Source organism: Cyprinus carpio, chromosome B7, assembly GCF_018340385.1.
Source record: "Cyprinus carpio isolate SPL01 chromosome B7, ASM1834038v1, whole genome shotgun sequence".
In the NCBI taxonomy this organism is placed as follows: Eukaryota; Metazoa; Chordata; class Actinopteri; order Cypriniformes; family Cyprinidae; genus Cyprinus; species Cyprinus carpio.
Window position 1 is genome coordinate 27,779,153 of NC_056603.1, and position 21,940 is coordinate 27,801,092.

Consider the following 21,940-nt stretch of genomic DNA (forward strand, 5'->3'; position numbering starts at 1 on the left):
TGAAGATAGTCTTGTGAACCAAGATATAATGAACCATTTTCTAGCCACACTCTGAACAAAATCTGTAAAGCTGTATAAAAATGTTGATGTTTTAGAAATGTAGAAATTAAATTAGATTCAATAAATTATATATATATATCTTGTATCAAATATACAGTATAAGCAGCAAAGGTACAAAATCAATCAATCATTAGCATATGAGAGCAGTCACCTCTGCAGCACTGCTGAGACTGTCCTGACTCTCACTGGCCCGCACCAGCAGCAGGTAGCGGTGCTGGTCACTCTCATAGTCTATAGTACGGGTCAGGCTGATCTCCCCCGTCTCTGGCTGCATGCTGAAAAGACTGCTGGGATTGATGAGCAGGCTGTAAGTTACTGGCTGTTTTTGGAAGGACACTGCTGGAGTGACAAGGAAGCTGAATAAGAAAAGACAAAAAGAGAGACAACCTAAATGACGATAACTGATTATTGTGTTCTACATTAAACATACATAAAAGGAAAGAAAAATGGGCTAAATAAAACGATAAGTGCACCAAGGACGTCTGAGCTAATATGGATATCTGTTAAATATAAGTTTCTATCAATCCAACTTCCAAGGTGAATGCATTATATCTTTATACACAATTGGTCGCAGCTGAATGTGGGTAAGTTAGGGAAAGTCTGCTGAGGAAATAAATGGGAAGATAAATGGAAATAGGTACAGCAGGTAAGAGATTCACCACAGGCTCACTGATCTTGTGTTAATATAGAATAAACAATTTACAATTAATGTTACACAGCATCAAAGAACATATGGCATTGTGCAGGTTATCACATATATTGGAAGCAAAACAAACCCATTACTGAAGAAAGCAAGCGGAAATGGAAAGTTTTTCTCCTCATTCCGGATGACATAGATCAAATACCTCTGGCTTAGTTTCATCCTGATGCTTAAAAAAATCCTCTATTGTGACTTTCACTGAAGGTACATCTGTCTTCCACATCACTGTTATTACAGCTTTTATTTTCCTTTTACGTCCTGAAGAAGATACCACGGGTTCATCAAATTCACTGAAATTATCTGTCCTCGATCACTATTAGTCAGCTTTGACAAAACTTCTCTTAGCTAGCGCGTCTTTTCAAAGTGACTAGCAGGCTTGTCACCTGACCTGAATACAGCGAGCCGGGAGCTCAGCTAATATGTTTCTATATACTTGAGTGTCCGCTATTTACGATATGACATAAAGCAAATGGGAAATTTAAAATTTTTGAGTATTGTGAGGGTTGAAAGGCACTCTATGGTTATATTGACCCCATATATGAAATATTTTATATGAAAATATGTGAACATTTTATGAGCATTTCTCAAAAACAAAAACAGTCTGTTAAATAATATCATTCATTTATGGGAGCTTTTCACTTCATATTTTGCAATTTTTCATTTTTTTCTGATACATTCAGACACTAGAAAATAAAGGCAAAATTATGATAATCATGCAGTCAAGCAGTCAAGATTGACGTTAATGTATTTTGGTAATCCCAAAGAAGCTTAACGGCAGACAGGCAGATGAACAAAGGTAAATGTGACTTCCTTTCAGGTATTGTGGATATTACAACTCCATTCCCATTGGCAGAGGTTGCTTGTTGGCTTGGTCTGCCTCTACTGTCTGGCAGAGACCAGAATGTTTGAGGATAAGATTAACGTCACCCCACTTTGGTGCCATGAGCAATATACTTATCCTAACATTAACCATATTTTTGTATAGCTATGGATGAAGCCAACCTGATTCAGTAAGATCTCCCTGTCGGTGCCAAGTCTAAGTTTAATAAAAGCAACAATATGGCGGAATCACAGATGTGTATGAGGAAAATAATACACCGCAGCATGCAATGCATATTTAATGACATGCAGCTGCCATAAATGGATCTAGTAGGCACTTATTCCACATGGATTTAGGATAATTTGCTACAAGGCAAAGCCTGATTTAATACATCTGTGTAGGGCACGGCTAATCATTCTTCCCTGTAGCAGCATCATGCAAGTCATTTCTCAGTGACTCATCTAATATCAAAGGGCTAAAAAATTAACACTGACTGCACAAAGACAAAGTAATAAAGGGTCCATTTGTCATCTATATGTGGGAGCAAATTTTAATTAATAAATAAACTACAAAAAAAGAGAGGCAGTTATCATATACATTACTTGGTGTAACGCATGGTTAACCTCTCACGGCTGTCTATACGAGCAGAACAAAGTTCTGAAGTTCATGCATCTTTAATGCATATCACAGTACCCCGACATAGTCGAAGATCATTATTTCATGAATTTTGCATCGTGTAGTACACAATGACTCACACAAGCTATGCTCCAGTGAGAAGCAGAGAGCACACGGATGGCTGTAAGTGCAGCATGATCCTGTTTCTATTTGTTACCCTGATGGATAAGCGGTGTTTTCACGGCGTGAGAGATGCATTTAGGGCGTGCTAGAATTACACTATGGAAATAAGATTTGCTGCATTTACGAGATTGGGTGTGTGTTTATGTGTGTGTGTCTTGGATTTACTCACGGTTGGCCTTCTGGTGTGTTTTCTGGTATGGAAATTGTATAAGACACGTTGGTGAATTGAGGAGCTCTTGGACCAGCGATGATGGACACCACAGTGGGAGGACTGCGGCTGCCCTGCCGATCAGCAGCCACCACTGTGAGCAGGTATTCTCTGTCTCTCTGCAGGGGGAGGCCTGTTGTCCGCACATGACCGTTCTTCCTATCCACCTCAAACCTCCCGTCACCTCCTATTGTATAACAAACCTTTTCATCCTCATGCACATAAAATGCAACACTTTGCAATTAGGTTCAATTGGTTCAAATTTGCTAATGCATTAGGTATCATCTAACTTGTATGAATTAATATTAACATATTATGAGCATATATAAATGAATAATGAAAAACAGTTCATGTTGTTCATTGTTAGTTAATGCATAATGTTAACAAACTGAGTCTTATAGTAAAGTGTAACCATTAAATTAATAATATAAAATTAATATTTTTATTATAGAACTATAAAATAGCATAGACAGACAGACAGACAGACAGACAGATAGATAGACAGATAGATAGATGCATGTGTTTGATACAAAATACAGCATAAATAGGAATACTGCAATTTAAAAGAACTGTTTTTTATTTTAATATATTTTAAAATATATTCAGTCTTCAGTGCCACATGATCCTTCAGAAATAATTTTAATATGCTGATTTGCTTGTGTACATTAAAAACATTTTCATAAATCTTTAAAAATAACAGCATTCATTATTATTATCAATGTTAAAAACAGTTGTGTACATTTTTATTTTTTTCAGGATTCTTTGAAAAGAATAGCATTTATAGCAAAAGAACAGCATTTACAGTGTAACATTACACACTTGTTCAAAAGTTTGAGGTCAGTAATTTTTATTTTATTTTATTTTTTAAAGAAAGCAATGATGCATTAAATTGATCAAAAGTAACAGTAAAGAGATAATGTTACAAAAGCTGTCTATTTCAGATGGTATTCTTTTGGACCTTCTACTTATCAAAGAAACCTAAAAAAAATGTACACAACTCTTTTTAACACTGATGTATAGTAAGGAGACAGATGGGGAATCTGCGTACCATCAGACAGGAAGTATTCCACCTCTCCATTGATGCCCTCATCACCATCTCTGGCTTGAAGCTTGTAGACTAGAGTGTTTGGTGGGGCATTAGCAGAGACCACACTCAGGTAAGGGAAAGGAACCATTGTCCATTCTGGGGCATTATCATTGACATCCATCACTGTCAAATCCACTCTCACCGTATACCAGTCAGGACCTGTAAACGTAGAGATTTTCACACTCATATTCAATTCAATCAAACTGTAATGAGAAATGCCTGTGATAATAAATATATCAAATCCAATAAAGAACAAAAGAAGCAGAGAAATAAAAAGAAAGAAAAAGCCATTTAAAAATGGCTGGAGTGATTTATTTTAATTGCAGATTTTGTTTGGTATCTTCAGTATGTGACACAGGACACAAAGCATAAGGCCCTGCATGATTGTGTCATGATATGGGTTTCTTCACAGCATGTCCTCAGAGCAGTTTCAAAATCTCAGTTTTGAGTTTTGATGTTTATTTTTCACCAAAAAAAAAGAAAAAAAAATGTGAGCTACAAAACATCACAGATGCAGAGACACATTTACATGCAAGTTGGAGAGAATGGCAGATACTAATGAGTGGAGTGTTTTCCTCATGGCAGCGCTTGCTACGTTTAGCTGCTGCATCACCTCATTAAACATTCCTTCTTTATCACAATCATCGCCTTGCAAAGCGACAGAACTAAAGACAGTTTCAGCACACATTTATGGATGACATGGTATCATCATGGAAATGCATGAGCGAAAAAAGCTAAAGGCCAAAAAGAATGAAAAATGTCAGCCGTAAAACAGAAACAACACATGGGTGTCTTCTCCTCTTTTCGTTACTTTTCACACTTGTTCTATCGCCCCTTCGAAACCATCTCCACATTTCCATTTATTTCTTTATTTTTTCCTCTTTCTAATGAAATTCGTCCCTTGCTCTCACTTTTTCCCTGAGAGAGGTATAAATAGTGAGCTGTCTGTCAGAAGATGTGTGGAGTAACAGAGTCACGGGCTCTTTGATTCCCCAGGTGATTGGCCCTTTCATTGCCTGTGACAGCACACCTGCTGCCTTACACTCTGCTGGGGAGACACAGAAGAGCAGCAAGAGAGAGAAAGAGAGAAAGATAGAACGAGAGAAGTGGGAGTTTGTAGGAGAGGCTTAGAAAAAGATTAACTTAAGCTCTAGGTTTGGATCAATACAAAATTATTATTAATAATAGATTAATAGATCGAGGAGGTGGGCAAGAGAGAACCATATTAAGATCGATATATATAAAGAGAGAGAGGGCACAGAAAGAGAGAGCAAATCCCTCAGGTGTGTCAGGAGTGTGTCTCAGCTAATCCAAGCTCATAACAGGCTATAAGGTCACTCCATTTTTTTAAATACAGCAAAAGCTGCTCATAACAAAACACCATTGACTCAACCACATCCAGAGCAGTGTTCAAACATATGCACAGGTCACTATTTACAAGGACACAATAGCCAATAGACGATTACTTGCAACCAAAATCTAGCAGTTTGACTTGTTGAGTGGGTGGCATGGCCACAATCTTATATCACAGTGACAGTATATATCACAATATAGTTATGTTTGCTAGAAATTCAACATATATTACATAACCATACTGTACATCAACAATCATAAATGTAAAGACTGTTCCTACACTGTGGTTAGCTCATGTTATTACCTCAGTGAGTCTTTTTATATCTTAAATAACCCTTAAATAAAGTTAATCATTATAAAAAAACGTAAAAAATTATACATCTTTTAAAAAAAAAAAAATTTTTGGTTTTTTTGTTAATTTCTTATAAATTTTCATTATTTAAAAAATCTTTTAAATGAGTAAATTGCTTGTGATGTTCCTCATTTTTAAGTCTCTTTGAATGAAAGCATCTGCTAAATGAATAGATGTAGCATGTAAACATAATGTCTATTTTTTAATATTGTAGTGACATAAAAATGATAGTGTGGGTTGGTGGGTGGGACAGGGCTTGACGCAAAACAACAAGTAAGATTATTCATAACAAATGAACGATAAGCCTGGCATCAGTACAAAAACAGCTTAACATTACATAACACTTTCGAAGAAAAAAAAAAACACAATAGCAATACGACTGGATGAGCCACATTTGAAGCCTTTATAAATAAATCACTTTCATTATATTCATTTATTTTTTTATTATTATTTATCTGCATCTCTGGATGAACATGTTTTTAATGTTCTGTAAACAAAAAAAGGTGACACTTTAGTATAGAGACCAATTCTCTTCTTATTAACATGCCTGTTATTAGCATATTGGCTGTTTATTAAAGCACATATTCTACATGACCATATTCTGCATCACTAATCCAACCCAATACATGAACTTAACAACTACCTTAATAGTTAACGGTTTGTTAAAAGCAAGAATGTGTCCTTTTAAATAAAGTGTTACCATAAACAATTAAATTAAATAATTAAATAAATAAATGTTGGTGTTACAATAACACATAACAATGCTGTCAATACTGGAAGTGTCTATCTACAGTAGAACCTATAGATTTCCACATCTGGTTAAAATTCTTCTTTATTAAACTGCACTTGAGATCTCCTTTACCAGCTGACACAATTCTATCATTACACTGTAACTTTATACCGCTCAAACTAAATGAGTTTGCATACTGCACCAAATTTATAGCATCTTGTGCATGAACCCTCACACTCTATTTGCTAAAAAGCAGAACTGTTTTGCTCAACCTAAATGCTCCCTTAAGCACCGCGAGAGCATCAGGGTGCCTGTGTGAGGAGCTGCTTAACATGAACTACCAGTCAGAAGCAGTATCAGTGTGAGAGATGGGTAGAGACACTGAGAGCCTTGGGGGAGCAAGAGGAGGCTGGAGAAGGCCTCTCAGGAGCTCTGATAGATGGATGAATGCCATGCTGGAGCCAGAGGGCCATCAGCAATCGTGCAAAACTGATAAACATCACAGCCTCCTTCTGAATAAAGTTCCTAAACTTCCTTTCTGCTCACTGTACTGGCACAGCATCTGGTGGTTCCAGATTCATACAGCGAAAGACATGCATTAGAGATTTAAAGGAAATATTTCACCTGGATGATGGAAAACAGATGGAGGAAATCAAAAAAGGTAGGTTTGTATGAGAGAAAGAGAGAGAGAGTGAAAGAGAAACTTATTAAAAAGGCTGAAAACAGAAGCATATAATAAGCGGAAAAGCAACAATGTGGGATTAAGACAATATACAACACCATTGGAACGGCCTTGAGGTTGTTATGGAAACAGAATTAAAACTACACTCGGACAAAAGGAAAGAGAAAACACAAGCTGCCAAATGATTGCATAAATCAATGTCATTAAAAGACAAGAATAGCAGTAAAAAAAATAGCTATGGACCAAAGCCGCAGCGGAAGAAAATTAATCAGCATTTAGAGACAGGAAAAAAGGGCAACAAAAGCATTTAGCCACAATGTTTCCCCACCTGCTTTATGCTACTGAAGAACAAGCTCAATTAGCTCAATAATCTGCAAGTTCATACAGTAAGAATTACAACATATGTACATACACATCAAAGAAAGTATTTTAACACCAATATTATCCTACGTTGCCCTTTACATATTGTGGAAAAAAAGAATTAAAAAAAGATAAAACTAAAAGAGCTCTTTCCACAGAAGTTTGTAATATATCAACGTCACATAAAAAGGGCAAGTGTTTAAATATATTGAAAAAAAAAAACACCTGTTCCAAAAGTCAAATTGACAGACGTATTATATGTAGTCCAACCTCTGGGTGAACATGTTGTCAATGTCTTAATTAAAATAATTTTGATATTTTGTGGTTACTACAGTAAAAAGAAAAAAGTCAAGGTAGTGTTACAATACAAATGAAAACGATTAAAAGCTGAAATTCTCCAAAACAAAAATGTTGGCAAGTAGCTTCTCAATGTTATATATATATATATATATATATATATATATATATATATATATATATATATATATATATATATATATATATATATATATATATATATATATATATACTTCTAGTCAAAGTTACTGGGGTTTCCCCAGCAGTCATTTTGCTTTCAAACAACAACACAAAATAAAAACAATATGTATGCATATCTATATTTATGTGCATACTCATGCATATTCAAGGTTTCAGGAAAGTGTTTTGCATTTTTGTTTTCTCTGTGGTTATACCACTTGAACATTTTTAGTGCCTCTGCAACAATATTTCTGTAAAACAAAAAACAAAATAATAATAATAATTAAATTATTGCCTTTTTCCTAATGTATTAAACTAACACGCGTTTCAGGATCTTGGCATTTTCGTTTTGAATTAGATATCACCTTATCTCAAATGAGGATATTCTTATTTGATATTGACACAAAAATGGAAATTAAATATTAATTTACTTACCCAGGATTATGAATGAAAATATGGCAGAGTGATGCAAGAGAATGAAACTGGCTCAATGTGGGATTATGGTTGCCAGGACCAACGGTCAACTGTACAGTTTAACAGTCATTATATAAAAATAAATGCAAGACTCAAGTGTTCCACAGATATGCAATTTTTCAATAAATACAAACAAAATATTACTTTTTTGACTGCACATTGCAATTATTCAGGGCATTTTCTTCCACAAATCCGGTTAATTTTTGGCCCCGATACACACTCACAATGAAGTTTGTTGATCCCTTTTAACCCAACTAGTCCAATCAGCCCTCATTCTCTCATTCTTTGTCATACTCTCTCATTCCTGCTGACAGAGGGAGGGAGACATGCAATTTGCAGCCGTCTGCATGGAGAGCATTTTTTTTTTTTTTCTCCATTCTGAACTCAGCATGTTAGCTAACTAACAGGAGTCCTGCGTCTCTGGGGCTGGGCAAAAGAGATGTTTCACAGCAAGAACTGAGAAATCTGGAAGGGGAGAGAGAAATAGGGAGAGACAGGAAGAGAACGAGCTTGAATGGGAAAGAGAGAATACAGAAATAAAGAGAGAGAGAGAGAGAGAGAGAGAGAGAGAGAGAAAGAGAGAGAGACAGAATACAGAAATAACGAGAGAGAGAGAGAGAGAGAGAGAGAGAGAGAGAGAGAGAGAGAGAGAGAGAGAGAGAGAGAGAGAGAGAGAGAGAGAGAGAGAGAGCGCTAATTAAATACTCTCTCAGAGGATTACAAAGGGCCATTTGGATCCCCCTGTGGAATCGCCACTTTCATAATCTTATTATAAAGGGTTAGGTACTCAGATTTTTGTTTTCACATCAAAATTTCAATTAAAGAAAAGACTTACAAAAAAAATACAAAACAGGAAAAGCTGCTGACACCAAATTGCATATGCAAATTGCAGATGACAAATGCAAAAGCAATAATGTGGAGAATAAAAGTGACCCCACACACATTTACACACACAAATTCCATATCGGTCCTGTTAGCAGGTTTTTGAGGAGCCATTATTAAACAGCGGTGTTTCAATTAACAATGTGTTGTGATGGCACACAACTCTGATCAGCACGGGACCTTCACATCTATAACATCGCACACTCACTATAATTACCTCATGCTCCTTGAGTACACAAACTGATAGTATTGCTAAAACATGACTAGAACAGGACGATACAATTATTACTATTATTATTATTATTATTATTATTATTATTATTATTATCACACCATATATATACACACCATAAACACACACCTGGTTCAGTTTGGTCTTAATTATTGCCACAAAGTTTGTTTTTACATTTCTTAGTTTGTGCTTAATCTAACAGAAAACAATAACTTTGATGTTATTTTGGTGTTGCTAATAATTTCCCCTCGGTTCTTATCAAATTTGTGTTTGAAATTAATTTTGTTTTGTGAGGAGAACTGTTAAGGAAAAATAATAGAACCCAATTTTAAGTACATCATGGTAAAGCTGGACATTCTGGTGGTGACTGTAATGATAAATGCATGTTGATGTCATATAATCATGTCTTGAATAAAATATACCTATTTTCCGATGTTTCTTTTTCTTTTTGGCATTATCGCCAGTGTAGACACATTTCATGATGGTAAGTTTAGTTTCCTTTATTATAACAAGCGGAGTCATTTAAATTTCATTTTTGTATTATAATTTTTATAATTTTTATTTTATTTATCAAAATACAATGCCCACAATATAATATTCAGTGTTGGGCTGCCGAAACTCCGAACGCGTGTGAGGGCGAGCTTTGAAGCCTAAGTCTTCACCCGTTTGCAACAAAACTTTATAGTTTTGTTGCAAATGAATTAAGAATTTATAGTGCTATATCTCAGCTTAATAAAACATAATTTTGTATACAAAATAAAATATTACATGGAAATGTGCACTGAAGGAATTTGTGTCTTTTAATTATACCTGTCATGCTTGTGGTTTTTCATCATTATACATCGTCTCTTTAAATAAATATTCAGAAACGCATGCAGTGCTACTTTTTTGTCTTTTTTTCCTGTTTAACTTTTATTAAACTGCAGATCAAAATAGAATACGCCTATACCCTAAATAAAATTATACTGGAACTGGAATAAATTAATCGCATATACAGATGCACGTTGCCATTACAGTTGTCAGTGCTGAACAACAGGCAAATAAAATATAAACTGAGGTTACAAAAGTGATTCAGTCAAGATCAGTAAGGGATTTTCTTTTCTTTTGTTCTTTAACATTAATGACAGGCAGCAGCAGCTGATGCACGGATCCAATACACCCTTGTTTTCTTTCTCAACTCTTTATGTTCACTTAAGACATAACCAATTGTATTTATGGTATATTTTGATATAATTCTGTGTGTATTTGAAAGTTTACCGATATCTTGGATTTATATTTCTCATAAATATCAGAGCCCTAATTATAAAAGTTGCCTTCTAAATTTATTGGCCATGATATCTCAATTATTCAGCAGCAGTCACTGATATCTTTCAAGATGCTCCCTGAACAGGGCCGCTACAACTGAGATTTCCTTTAGCGCTCGGGGTATTAAACTGCACTGAAGATGCTCAGTGTCCTGTCTGCTCCTAAGAGCATTACAGTGGGGTTTGACACTGAGCTGGTTTAATGTGGGCTTTACCTTGACTGCAGGTCTCGCTGTCTAATCACCCCTGCTGCTCACACGGTTACAGTTGAGCCCAAATCCCACTGGATTTCATCTGTTTTGCTTCCACTGAGCGAGGTGAAATTCTCTCTTATTGCTTCCACCTATCAAAGCCTTTATCAGATCAGTGACCACTAAAGGAAAACAGAAAACTAAGAGGGCCACTTTGGCAGGTTGGGACCGACCCCACCTACAGTACAAACACTGTGACAGCTTGAGTGAGGTATCTCAGCTGCCTCCATTTAGGACTTCATCTCTGTAACCTCAAAGCGGATGACTGTACAGATCACTGAGAAACCAGCTTCATATAAAACATTTAATTATTTTTAATCAAAATACAATTGATTTCTATGATGGCAAATCTGAATTTTCACCCACCATTAGTCTTCAGTGTCACGTGATGCTTCAATAATTCCAATATGCTGATTTGCTGCTCAATAAATATTTATTATCATCAATATTGAAAGCAGTTGTGCTGTTTAATATTTTTGTGGAATTCTTTGAAATGCAGGATTCCAAAAATGGGAGTTGATATGTATTTGCAAAGTGGACTATTAAGATTATAATGACAACTAATATTAATATATAGCTTAAATATTAACAAATTAAATGAAAACAGTGGAATGCAATCTTCAAGTATTCTCAGTTACATAATCAATTTCGCATAATTAAACAAGTAAAAAACCACTCACTGCTCTTTATTTATTTATGATTTTTTTTCTTTGTCAATATTGTTTGATTAATATTAATGACACAATAGGCAGTAGCAGGTCAATTAGGCTGAATTTACATTGGAACACAATGCAGAGTGCCGATATTTTGACAGAAATGATTTCCTCCCACCTTTTTACATGTACAGACCTACAGTTACATTAATAACTTGCCAGACAAGCAGCTTGACCGAGAAGTGCGTTTGTTCCCATGCACAGCCAAGCATGTGCAGTGCACACACATGCAATTATTCAAAAGCAGCCGTCTGTCAGTTTGATAGCACTGGTACTGAATTGAGTTTGTACTATATACACACACATATACACTTGTACAGACACATCAACATGAACTGCTCAACAGGAACTGCACACAAACTATTTTCTGCCTTTCTGAGAATCAGTTCTGCCTTAACAGCGCTTATGCCAATTTAAGCTAGAAACCCTTTTGTTGATTGCAGCAATACATCCAACCATGAATCAAACACCTTGGAGGACTTAAATAAGTGCTGATTAGCATGACCAGCAAATGCCCTCACGCAACAAGACACTCCTCCTATTCATTTTCATTCCCGGCAGCCGGCAAGCTAAACGTCCAACACCACCACCACCACAGTAGATTCATTCTTAAACATCAAACAAAAGGAAGATGAATCAAATATCACTTTCCTTTAAATTAAATATGAAATCTCTTTGCTCTGCAGGTTCCTCCGCTTTGACTACCTTTCTCTCTAATCAGCTTTGACTACAATTCCTCTAATCTTCCAAGCAGCCAATCCATTTACCTTAATATGTTCTCTTTCACACCTCTGAGCTTTGAAGGCAGAGTAATTCCTTGCAATGTTTTACTTAAGCCGAGCCATCCGACTTTATGTTTTTTTTTTTTTTTTTTACTTTTACAGTACTGTGAAGAATCCTGTGGTCAATCTTCTTCTCGTTCTCTTACCCACTATTGTACATCTCTCTATCAACAGGCAAGCTGTGCACGAAAGGATCCATTGGCTTTGTAAACTGTGTGCACTTTTGTTTTAAGGGAATCTTTCTGAAGGAGCTCTGAAGGGGAGGGGTTAAATTAGGATTTTGAAAATGAATTCCCTTGTCTAATAAAAGAATGAAAACTCTTTGAAAGAGTGGAAGAAACGGAGAGCAGTGCCTGTGCCTCAAAAGGCCTTTGAAACCTCTTAGCCTTGAATGCTGGAACATCTTCCTAGTCTGTTTATGAAGAAGAGAGAGAGAAGATGTGGTTGATGTTGTTTCTCTTGCTTCCATCTGTAGTATGTGTGCCAAGCAAAGATCCCTGATTAGAGAAAATGAACCATTTGACTATTCACGTTTCATTATAAATGTTCTTTGTCGTGTCCTGGCTGCATGATGCTCAAGAGGAGAAATATATTAGATGTTTTATATCGGCTGATTTGGTGCTTTATTCCTGTGTCTGATGTTTGAAGCAAGGGGGAAGGATTCTGGGTTTGTGAATCCATGAGATTCTGTTTGAAGTAGCATGATTTCGCACAGCACAGATTGAATAAGGGCCTCAATCAACTGCAAAACAATGATCACTTCCAATGAAATAAATGCAGTTTGCAGAAACACATACAAAAACTGCATAGATAGCTCAGAGCTTTTGGTTAGTCTCAACTGATCTTAAAAGTAATTAATGAGAAGAAATGAGTAATGCCACTCAAATGAGTAATGATGTTTTTCATCAGAGCGGAGATGCATCATCATTTACACAAATGCAGTTATTCTGCTAAATAAAGGGTCCTTCCTGCAAATCACAACCTTGATGAAGCTGTTGTTCCATGAAAAGTTGAATTTATAAATACGCACTGCAATAAATAATTATAAATGAGCTGATCACAGACAGACAGAAAAACACAGACATGCAAGACTGAAACTGATGCTCAGAATAATGAGGATAAATTTTCATTTTCCCACTCTGTTTGATTGCAGTTGTTTAGAGTTTAATAAGAGGAGAAACAGAGATGCTGTGAGTTGGTTTCATTGTCTGAAACCTTCGCCTTATGTAACTCCAAGTACACCGATCAATTTGTGGAAGGTTTCTTTGTTTTTGTTTGGTTTTTTTTATTTTTTTATTTTTTTTTATTAAGTGAATGGTTTTCCAAATTCTACAAATTTAAATTCTTCAAATTGAATCTCCAATGGCTAATGAAGATACGACTGTTTTCCACTTGGGGACCTTTAATACATACAAAAATATAGGCATTTACTGAGTGCAATGAATTCATTTAGAATAGTGCCAGATAACAAACCGACTCAATTCTGAAGGCTAATGCCCTAGAGATGAAGCTGAAATCGGAGTAGATTAAAGATAAAGGCTTAAGACAAGACTTGATTGTGTCTGTTTCCAGAAGTCCTTAGACAAGGGCTCCATTAATATGCTCCTCAGTTTTGGAGTTGTTCTCCAAACCAGATGTCAGTGTACTAAATAGTGGTGAAACTGCTTGCCAGAAGTGTTTATAGATTTCAGCAGGGGTGCCATCAGGTCCTTTGTTATTTGTCAGGGGCTTTGTTATTTGGCATCTGACAAAAAGCTTTACAAAAGTCAATTAGAGCTAATGGGTCGTCTAGTTGTTCTGCTAAAGCACATCACTGTAAGCACCACATTACAGGCCAGGAAGACTGCTGTTTTACTACTAGGCCATAGGGGCAGGGGAAGAGTTTCAAAACATATTCAGCATTGGCTTGAGATGGGCCGTGACCCAGTCTGATGAGCCACTGACCCTTTCCTCCCAGCTGATCAAGCCTGAGAGAAAATCTGTCACTCATTTCATGCTTTTCCCACTTAATCTGCCATGGGAGAATATTAACACTGTACCACCATGCTCATCATCAAGACTCAATCTATCTGGGGCATCTGCCCAAAATAGAGCTCAAACTAAGAAACAGATCAAAATATAGTTGTAATTTTGAAAGATGAGAGAAAAACTGTAAATTCATAATGTAAGATAAGAAAATATAAAATGAACAGATCTTTGTAGTCATTAAACATCTAAATTCAAACAAAAATGTAAAAATATATATCATTTCTAGATTTTCCTTTTTTGTTTGAGGGAATGTTAAGAATTTGTTTTCTATCAGTTCTTTGTGTTGTCTTAAAAACAATTAAATAAATACATAAATAAATAAAAACAATGTAAATGAATTGCTAATGAAACCCTTTTAACCGTGCCGATATAAACTTCAAAGGCAAAGATTAACATCGATGCTTAAGCTTCAGTGCAATCACAGCTGATGCACACATCTGTTTCAGCAGGAGGATAGACTCTTACTGTTTTCATTTTTAACTATATTAAGTATGTGGCGATAACCTAAGGCAGAAGTTTGGCGTTACAGTTTAGCAGTCAAGTTTAATGTGTCTGTCCATGGTTTGATGTGTCTGTCCATGTTGCCTTTGATTAGACAATCAGCATATAATGTACAAAACAGACTTTGAAATGGGTTCCAAGGCTCCAAAATTAGTTGTTCTTTGTGTTTTGCTGTAATCCTAATCCTTTATCCTTACTTCTCGAGTAAATTCATGTGTATAAATAAACAGAAATTGTAAAAAAAAAAAAAAAAAAAAAAAAAAAAAAAGGAATTCTATTTGTTACTTTGTGCAGTGAGGTGTGCTATTTTTCTCCTCTTTGCACCTTACTCCTCTCAATAACTCCACATGAAAGGAAAAATAACCTCATTATTTAGCAAGTTGACTAATTGGAAAACAAGAGGAAAAGATAAAAAGGAACAGGAAAAAAAAGCATTCTTGCCAGTAGGCAACAACTTACAACTCAAATCTAGTATTCATAGAATACGGGTACAGAACAAAAATAATACTTCCCTATAAAAACATTTTATGTTTGTTAATTTATGCCCCCTAGCAATCTTACAGATATACCTACATGACAACTGATGCTTTCTTTTATGAAACCTATTTAAAGGGGTCATATGATGCTAAAAAGAACATTATTTTGTGTATTTGGTGTAATGAAATGTGTTTATGAGGTTTAAGGTTAAAAAAAAAAAAAACTTATTTTTCATATAATGTACATTATTGTTTCTCCTCTATGCCCGGCCTTCTGAAACGTGTAAAATATAAACGTGATATAAACATAATTTCTAGTCTTATCCTCTTTTGGAAGGCCAAACAAAGTAGTTTCGCTTTCTCAACGAAACAGTGTCACACACCACGGTCTTGAGTGAGCAGAGGCCAGCTTGAATGAGCAGAGGCGGGCGGCTTGAGAACAACGCGGCAGGTGCATTCCACGAAGGAGTGTACCTTGTGCTTGTGACGACCCCGGGCTGGACTCCGCTTCATCCACGGTGAAAGCCGATTCTGCGATCCACAGTGGGAAGTAGATGTATTTTCTCAGCGACCAGCAATGGATCAGCTCCAGGCATGACGAAGCGGATATCATCATCTTTTGGAAGGCCAAACAAAGTAGTTTCGCCTTCACAGTGAAACACACAGCGTCTATACGACATGGCGACGGCGGTAACAACAATACTACAACTACGCCTTCTTTCTTTGCGTGAACATCTGGGCGGCCTTATGCAAATCTTCCCACATAGTGATGTAGAGATGTGGGGGTGTGTTAGAATGAGCCGTTTCAGGGGGGCGTGGACGAGTCTAAACATTTATAAAGAATATCTCTTTGGATTTGAGACTTTAGTCATTGCAACTTTACAGATCTTCTTTATTCACCAAGAGCTTGTAGCACTCCAAAGAGAAAGGAAAATTTGAAATCGCATCATATGACCCCTTTAAATCACGACATCTGACTGGCTTACATGTATTAAAATAAGACTGCGTATGGTAACATTACTTAATACAAGTTATCGTAAACTAAACACAAAAAATGCTTTGCAGCACCCATTAATCATGTAAATATTAATTTCAGTCAATACTAATACATATACTAATGCATATAACAATATAATCATAAATTATCATTAACCAAGATTAATACATGTAAAATAAGTTCACTGCTAGTACATGATTCCAAATGCATTAACAAATATTAATGTATGCATGCAGAACATATTGCAAACTAATTCTTATTGTATGAAAGTGAAGAAAGAGGTGCACCTGCACTTTAAATCAATGCCTTTGCAGCTGTTAAGCATACAATTAAGCTGATTAAGCATGATTAAGCATACAACATAATCACAATATTATAAAACTTCTAAAGCACTGTAAATTTACAACTGTGTTCAACACATAAAGTACTTTATGTTTATACTAGCCAATACTATGCATCCAGTACTGTAAATACACACTTTCTAAATGAATGTTTGACACCAAGAACAACTCAAAAGCACTCTGTATAAATGGTCAGAATATGTTGACATTTAAAGCCCCCATTCTGAAAAGTAAAGTAACAATATATCAATGCAATCCTTTTTAAAATGGGACCGAGAACACCAGAAAGGTTAGAAACATACAAGCTCCTTCCAAACCTGCTGTCTCTGCCAGTGTATTAGCTGAAACTCACAGTTTAAGACGGTCACTGCCAAGATAGAGGATTTCTGTGAGAAAGCTCAGGGAGAGAGAGAGAGCTCTCAATTTCATGACAGTTTCCCATATTTTCACAGGTGTGAGAGCCAGATTAAGAGATTTTCTTTTTATTCGTTAATTCATTTATTTGTATTCACCAAATAAAGTCAAGAAAACAGCAAGTCATTGCTTTCGATTCCGACGCTGGTGCAATCCCTTTTTTTTCAGTCTCATCATTCCTTCTCCTCCACCAGACACTAATACCCAATAAACAACCATGTTTGAAAGTCTCTAACAGGATTAATAATGAGATTAATAATGGTAAAGGGCAATGACAGGATCAGAGGATTAGCCATGTAGCTTTGAAGTCAATTTGAGGAAGAAAAACTGACTTGGAACAGTTCACAGAAGTGCATGGGAAAAATGAAAAAAGAACCTACCGACTTGGACAAGAATTTCAAGCAAGGTGTGCAATTTTTTCATTTACATTATTGCAAAATTGTGAGTGATTTTGATTTCAATACAAGGCCATATTTATTATTGTATAATTTGGGCCTGTAGTGCTGACTCCAACTATGGTCAGTATTACACCATCCTCAGGCTTTTAAAAAGCAATTCTCCTCAATGATTTGTTTCCCCTGCTCGGTTTCCTCTTATTTCTATATTAGACAGACTGAGGAAGAGGTATGGGGGGAGGGTGTGGAGGGGTGGGGGTGTAAATCTCTTGGCTAAATGTGTAGCTTTCTCTTGCATCTCTGTAGCACTAATTACAGCATGATTTGAACAAAGCGTGTTCTCGTTAGCCCGATACTGCAACCTTAATCAGTCTGTAGGTGGATGAGGAACACAGCATCAGTGCACAGAATTGCAATTAAAGCCCTCTAAAAAATAACTGGCCTAATGAAGCCACCTGTTTGTTCAAAGAGAGGGAGAGCGAAAGAGATGTGGGAATGAGTGAGTGGAGCAACTAAATAGTCATGACTCACTCATTGTGGCATGAAATGTTTCTTTAGCTTTGCCTCACAGCAATCAATAGCACCGGTGCACATTCCCATGTGTTTGTGGTACAAGCTGTAAATGCAGAATGAAGCAAAAGCAATTAACAGGACAGCAGAAATTCAGAAATGCACCAACATGTGACTGAACTTTCAATTTAAGAAGGGGCAAGTCATACATCCCTGAAGTGAAGTTAGTGCTGGAGGCAGTGTTGTAGTCTTTCCTGTAGTCCACTATGGCTGTGAATGGTGTTATATATGTGAAATCTTGCTGAGTTGTGACTTGACTTCTTGTTTGGATCAGCATTGTGCTGGGTGCAGAGGAATCGGCTGGGGATCCATTTAGTGTGTGTGTGTGTGTGTTTATGGGAGGTGGTATACAGCAGACTCTCTAAAACTGCTCAAACACTCAAGCAGATGTTGTGGATCCTGTCCTGCACTCTGAAGCTAACAAAGACTTAGCATCTGATAATCCCCTGCCCTTGTGACTTGTTAGAATAAGCCAAACGTTAAGCCCACAGTGAGTAGCAGACTATCTCTGTTTTAGCCTGTGGGAAATTAATTTCCTTTTTTTTTTTCTTTTCTTTTTTTTTACTTAATTAGTGTATCATCACCTTTTCACTCACAAAGCCTAAACTGCATCAAAATCCAAAGAAACTGAACTCAACGCAAAAACATTTGCAATAATAATAAAACTGCTTTCCTTTCACTTTTGTGTGATTCACCTGTAGGTGATAATTTATTTTTTAGACAGGCATGTAGAGTTACAAATCCCAGAACACTCACCTAACAAAGTTTAGAGAGAGATTATAACCCTGTTAAGAGATGTAAAACAGCAGTTTAACACAGCATCCTTAAATATATCTGCAAATAATAAAATTGTTTAACAACAAAATAAAAAAAATTAAAAAAAATGCAGAAAGAGACCTGTCCATAATGTACTGTACACTGCACTATTCAGCTTCATTTACATTTGATCACTTATGTCAAATTCAAATAATATAGGTTTATAGATTAGATAGAGAATGTATTGATCTGTAGAAAAAGATATGGAATGGCTTGAGAAGCCATGGCATATAATCTCAAACAGGTTGCATCATTACATAAATAAATAAATAAATAAATATCCTAAAGTGTTTTTGAAAGCCTGCTGCCCATGACTAGAAAAAGCAGTAAAAAACTAGTGAGCCATATACTGTAAAAGCCAAAACAGCAGAAACTCACTCATTTTTATATTCTGAGTTATAATGACGTAGTAACAGTGTTGACTGTATGCAGGAAAATAAATAATGTAATGGACACTTAATTATAAACAAGCCCCTAATACGTCGACACTTTCATTTGAAATGTCTATGATTTACTACATATTTATTTATAACATATTATAATATAAATAATATAAAGTAAACATTGGCAGAAATCATCAGCTGATCATGAGCAATTTATTGGCATAAATGCACAGTATTTATTAATTGTGAACTGCTCTCATGAAACTGTAGTAGGTGCAACAGGGCAGCTATTTTACTTTAAAACTTGCAGCACTCATTTATTGAATGAATTTAAGACCTCTTAAATATCTCTTAAATATAATTATTTAAAAATATTATTACATTTTTTGTCCTTTTCATCACTTTAAATTTCATAAAACTGAATTCTTTAGACCCTTTAAGGACCTGAAGGGACTTATCTGCACACATGCCCCTAAATACATTTTACAGTTTACACACATCTATTTTAGTCACAAATACGAGTGAAATGCTTGCACTGTTGAGCCTTACATTAATACTGAACTGTTATTGTCATGCGAAGTCAAGTCAAGCTAACAAAAACAAAAACAAAACAAAGGGTTCTCTTACCAATTAAATACATTTTATAGTTTTGTTTTCATTATTATCGGCTTGTACTGAAAACCAACACATTAACTGCTCAATTAAAAAGCTCCATTAAATGCTGCTGATTACTAAGCTTCAACAAAGATCACCCCTGCTAATGAACAAGAAAAGTACTATAATGTGTGATATAGCCTCAAACTAGAAATGACATTTTTAATATGCAGTTCAGCACTGGACCAGAAAAGGCAGCTGATTTCAAGCACTGTATCAGAGTCAGTTTTGCTAGATTACGTAAGTAGTGGTACTGTAGGTCTCAGTGTTCATTATTAAGGTGTGGGCAAAAAAAGTCCATTGTCTACAATAAATAGTGTAGTGATGTATGAAGCACAGCTCAAAGTCACTGCACAAGGAACTTTTTCATCCTTATGCAAAACTCATGTATTTGTGGATTTCGCCCACTAATTTTCTGAGTGATGGTAAATGTTACAGCACTGTTGTGTATATATAACCATGTATAATGTGTATATATAACCATGCCAGTTTCTCTCATCACACTTCTGCAACACTTAGCCTGCAAATACAGGTGTTGGAAGTTGTCACCTTGATGATGTGAAAGTTCAAAGTTGCTGTTAGTGTGTTAATTTGTGAAGTATGACAACTACTAGTTTAAGGCCAGGCAAGTTCATTTATATAGCACATACCATACACAATGGTAATTCAAAGTGCTTTACATACAAGGAAGTAAAATAATCAATAAAAAAAATCACAACAATAAACAGGGAACTTAAAAACTTTTAAAATGATTTAGAAATTGATTTAAAATTAATTTAAAACAGTTAAAAATAGAAAATGATTATATATGATATATATGATTTTATTGTTTAAACACAATTAAATCTTAAAGGATCTGAGAAGTTTCTGCAATTCTTGCTGTTCTTGTTTTGATTATCAAATGTTACACAGAACACGTTCAACACATTATTAGCCATCCAAAAACATTGTGGTTTGCTAACCTAATCCTATAGTCCTGGACAATTGCTCAGAGAGTCAGAGATTTCTATGTAAGCTTTTACATAAACATTCAACATGTTAAACTGGATTATTAAAATGGTAACACTTTATAATAAGGTCTCATTTGTTAACATTTGGTAATACATTCACTACCTTGAATTTATAATGACCAATATATTTTATAGCATTTATTAACCTTTGTTAATCATAGTTAACAAAAATGTTCACATTAGTTCACAGTGCATTAACTAATATTAATAAATGTAACTTCCGATTTTTAAAACATAATAATAAATGTTTTAAATCAATCAAATCTAATAAAAAGTTTTGTTCAGTTTATAAATTTCATGCTAATGTAGTTAAATGATGATGACAAATTAAACCTTACTGTAAATTGTTACAATAAAATGTATAATTCTATGATGATTATTTTTGTCAGTGTCATCATTTAGGAAAATTTATTTAGTGTTAGAGATACAATCTTTGTGTGATGTTTTAACAATGAAAATGTAAAAAAAAAAAAAAGAGTAAAAAAAAAAAAAAAAGGTTAAATTTTTTTTTATCAAGACATACTTTTTTATAAACTTTTTAGTCTCACAAACACAGGTTTACTGTTTGTATCACACTTGGCTACCATGAGGAGTCTATACCCAAAAAAAATCTAAACATCTCACAAAAATGTCTTCATATCGCCTCCGAGTAATCTTAACACTGTATAATAACTGGCTTCAGGTCGGCGCCAATAGCCTTGTGGTTAGTGGACCCGAGTTCAATTCCCATCGCGAGGTCCTTTGCCAATCCTGCTCCCCTCTCTCCACCCAATGCTTTACTGTTACCAATCTACTGTCTATTCAAATAAAAAAGGCATAAAAGCCCCTGAAATAACTAAAATAAATAAATAAATAACTAGCTTACGTTCTGGCTAATTACAGTTGTTGATGTTATGCTAAGTGATATATGTGTGTGTGTGTGTATATATATATATATATATATATATATATATATATATATATATATATAGATACTGTAAAAATACCTTGTTCGTTTGTATTTCCAACACAGGCTCATGCTGCTTATATAGTACACACCTAGATTTAGTTGCCTTCTGAAACACTCACTTAGTTTCACTCTGAAATCCTA

General features: G+C 35.3%; 1 protein-coding gene across 2 annotated transcripts in view; it reads right to left on the reverse strand.

The window, feature by feature from the left end:
* si:ch211-186j3.6 (neural-cadherin) overlaps window positions 1-21,940 on the reverse strand; it is a 244,695-nt gene that overhangs the window by 159,590 nt on the left and 63,165 nt on the right. For both annotated transcript variants that reach the window (XM_042728157.1, XM_042728156.1), the window contains exons 2-4: window positions 3,635-3,832; window positions 2,548-2,773; window positions 212-416 (exon numbers count right to left, since the gene is read on the reverse strand). In XM_042728157.1, coding sequence (XP_042584091.1) covers window positions 212-416; window positions 2,548-2,773; window positions 3,635-3,794 — 591 coding nt within the window. In that variant the 5' untranslated portion in view covers window positions 3,795-3,832. The remainder of the gene's footprint in view (window positions 1-211; window positions 417-2,547; window positions 2,774-3,634; window positions 3,833-21,940) is intronic.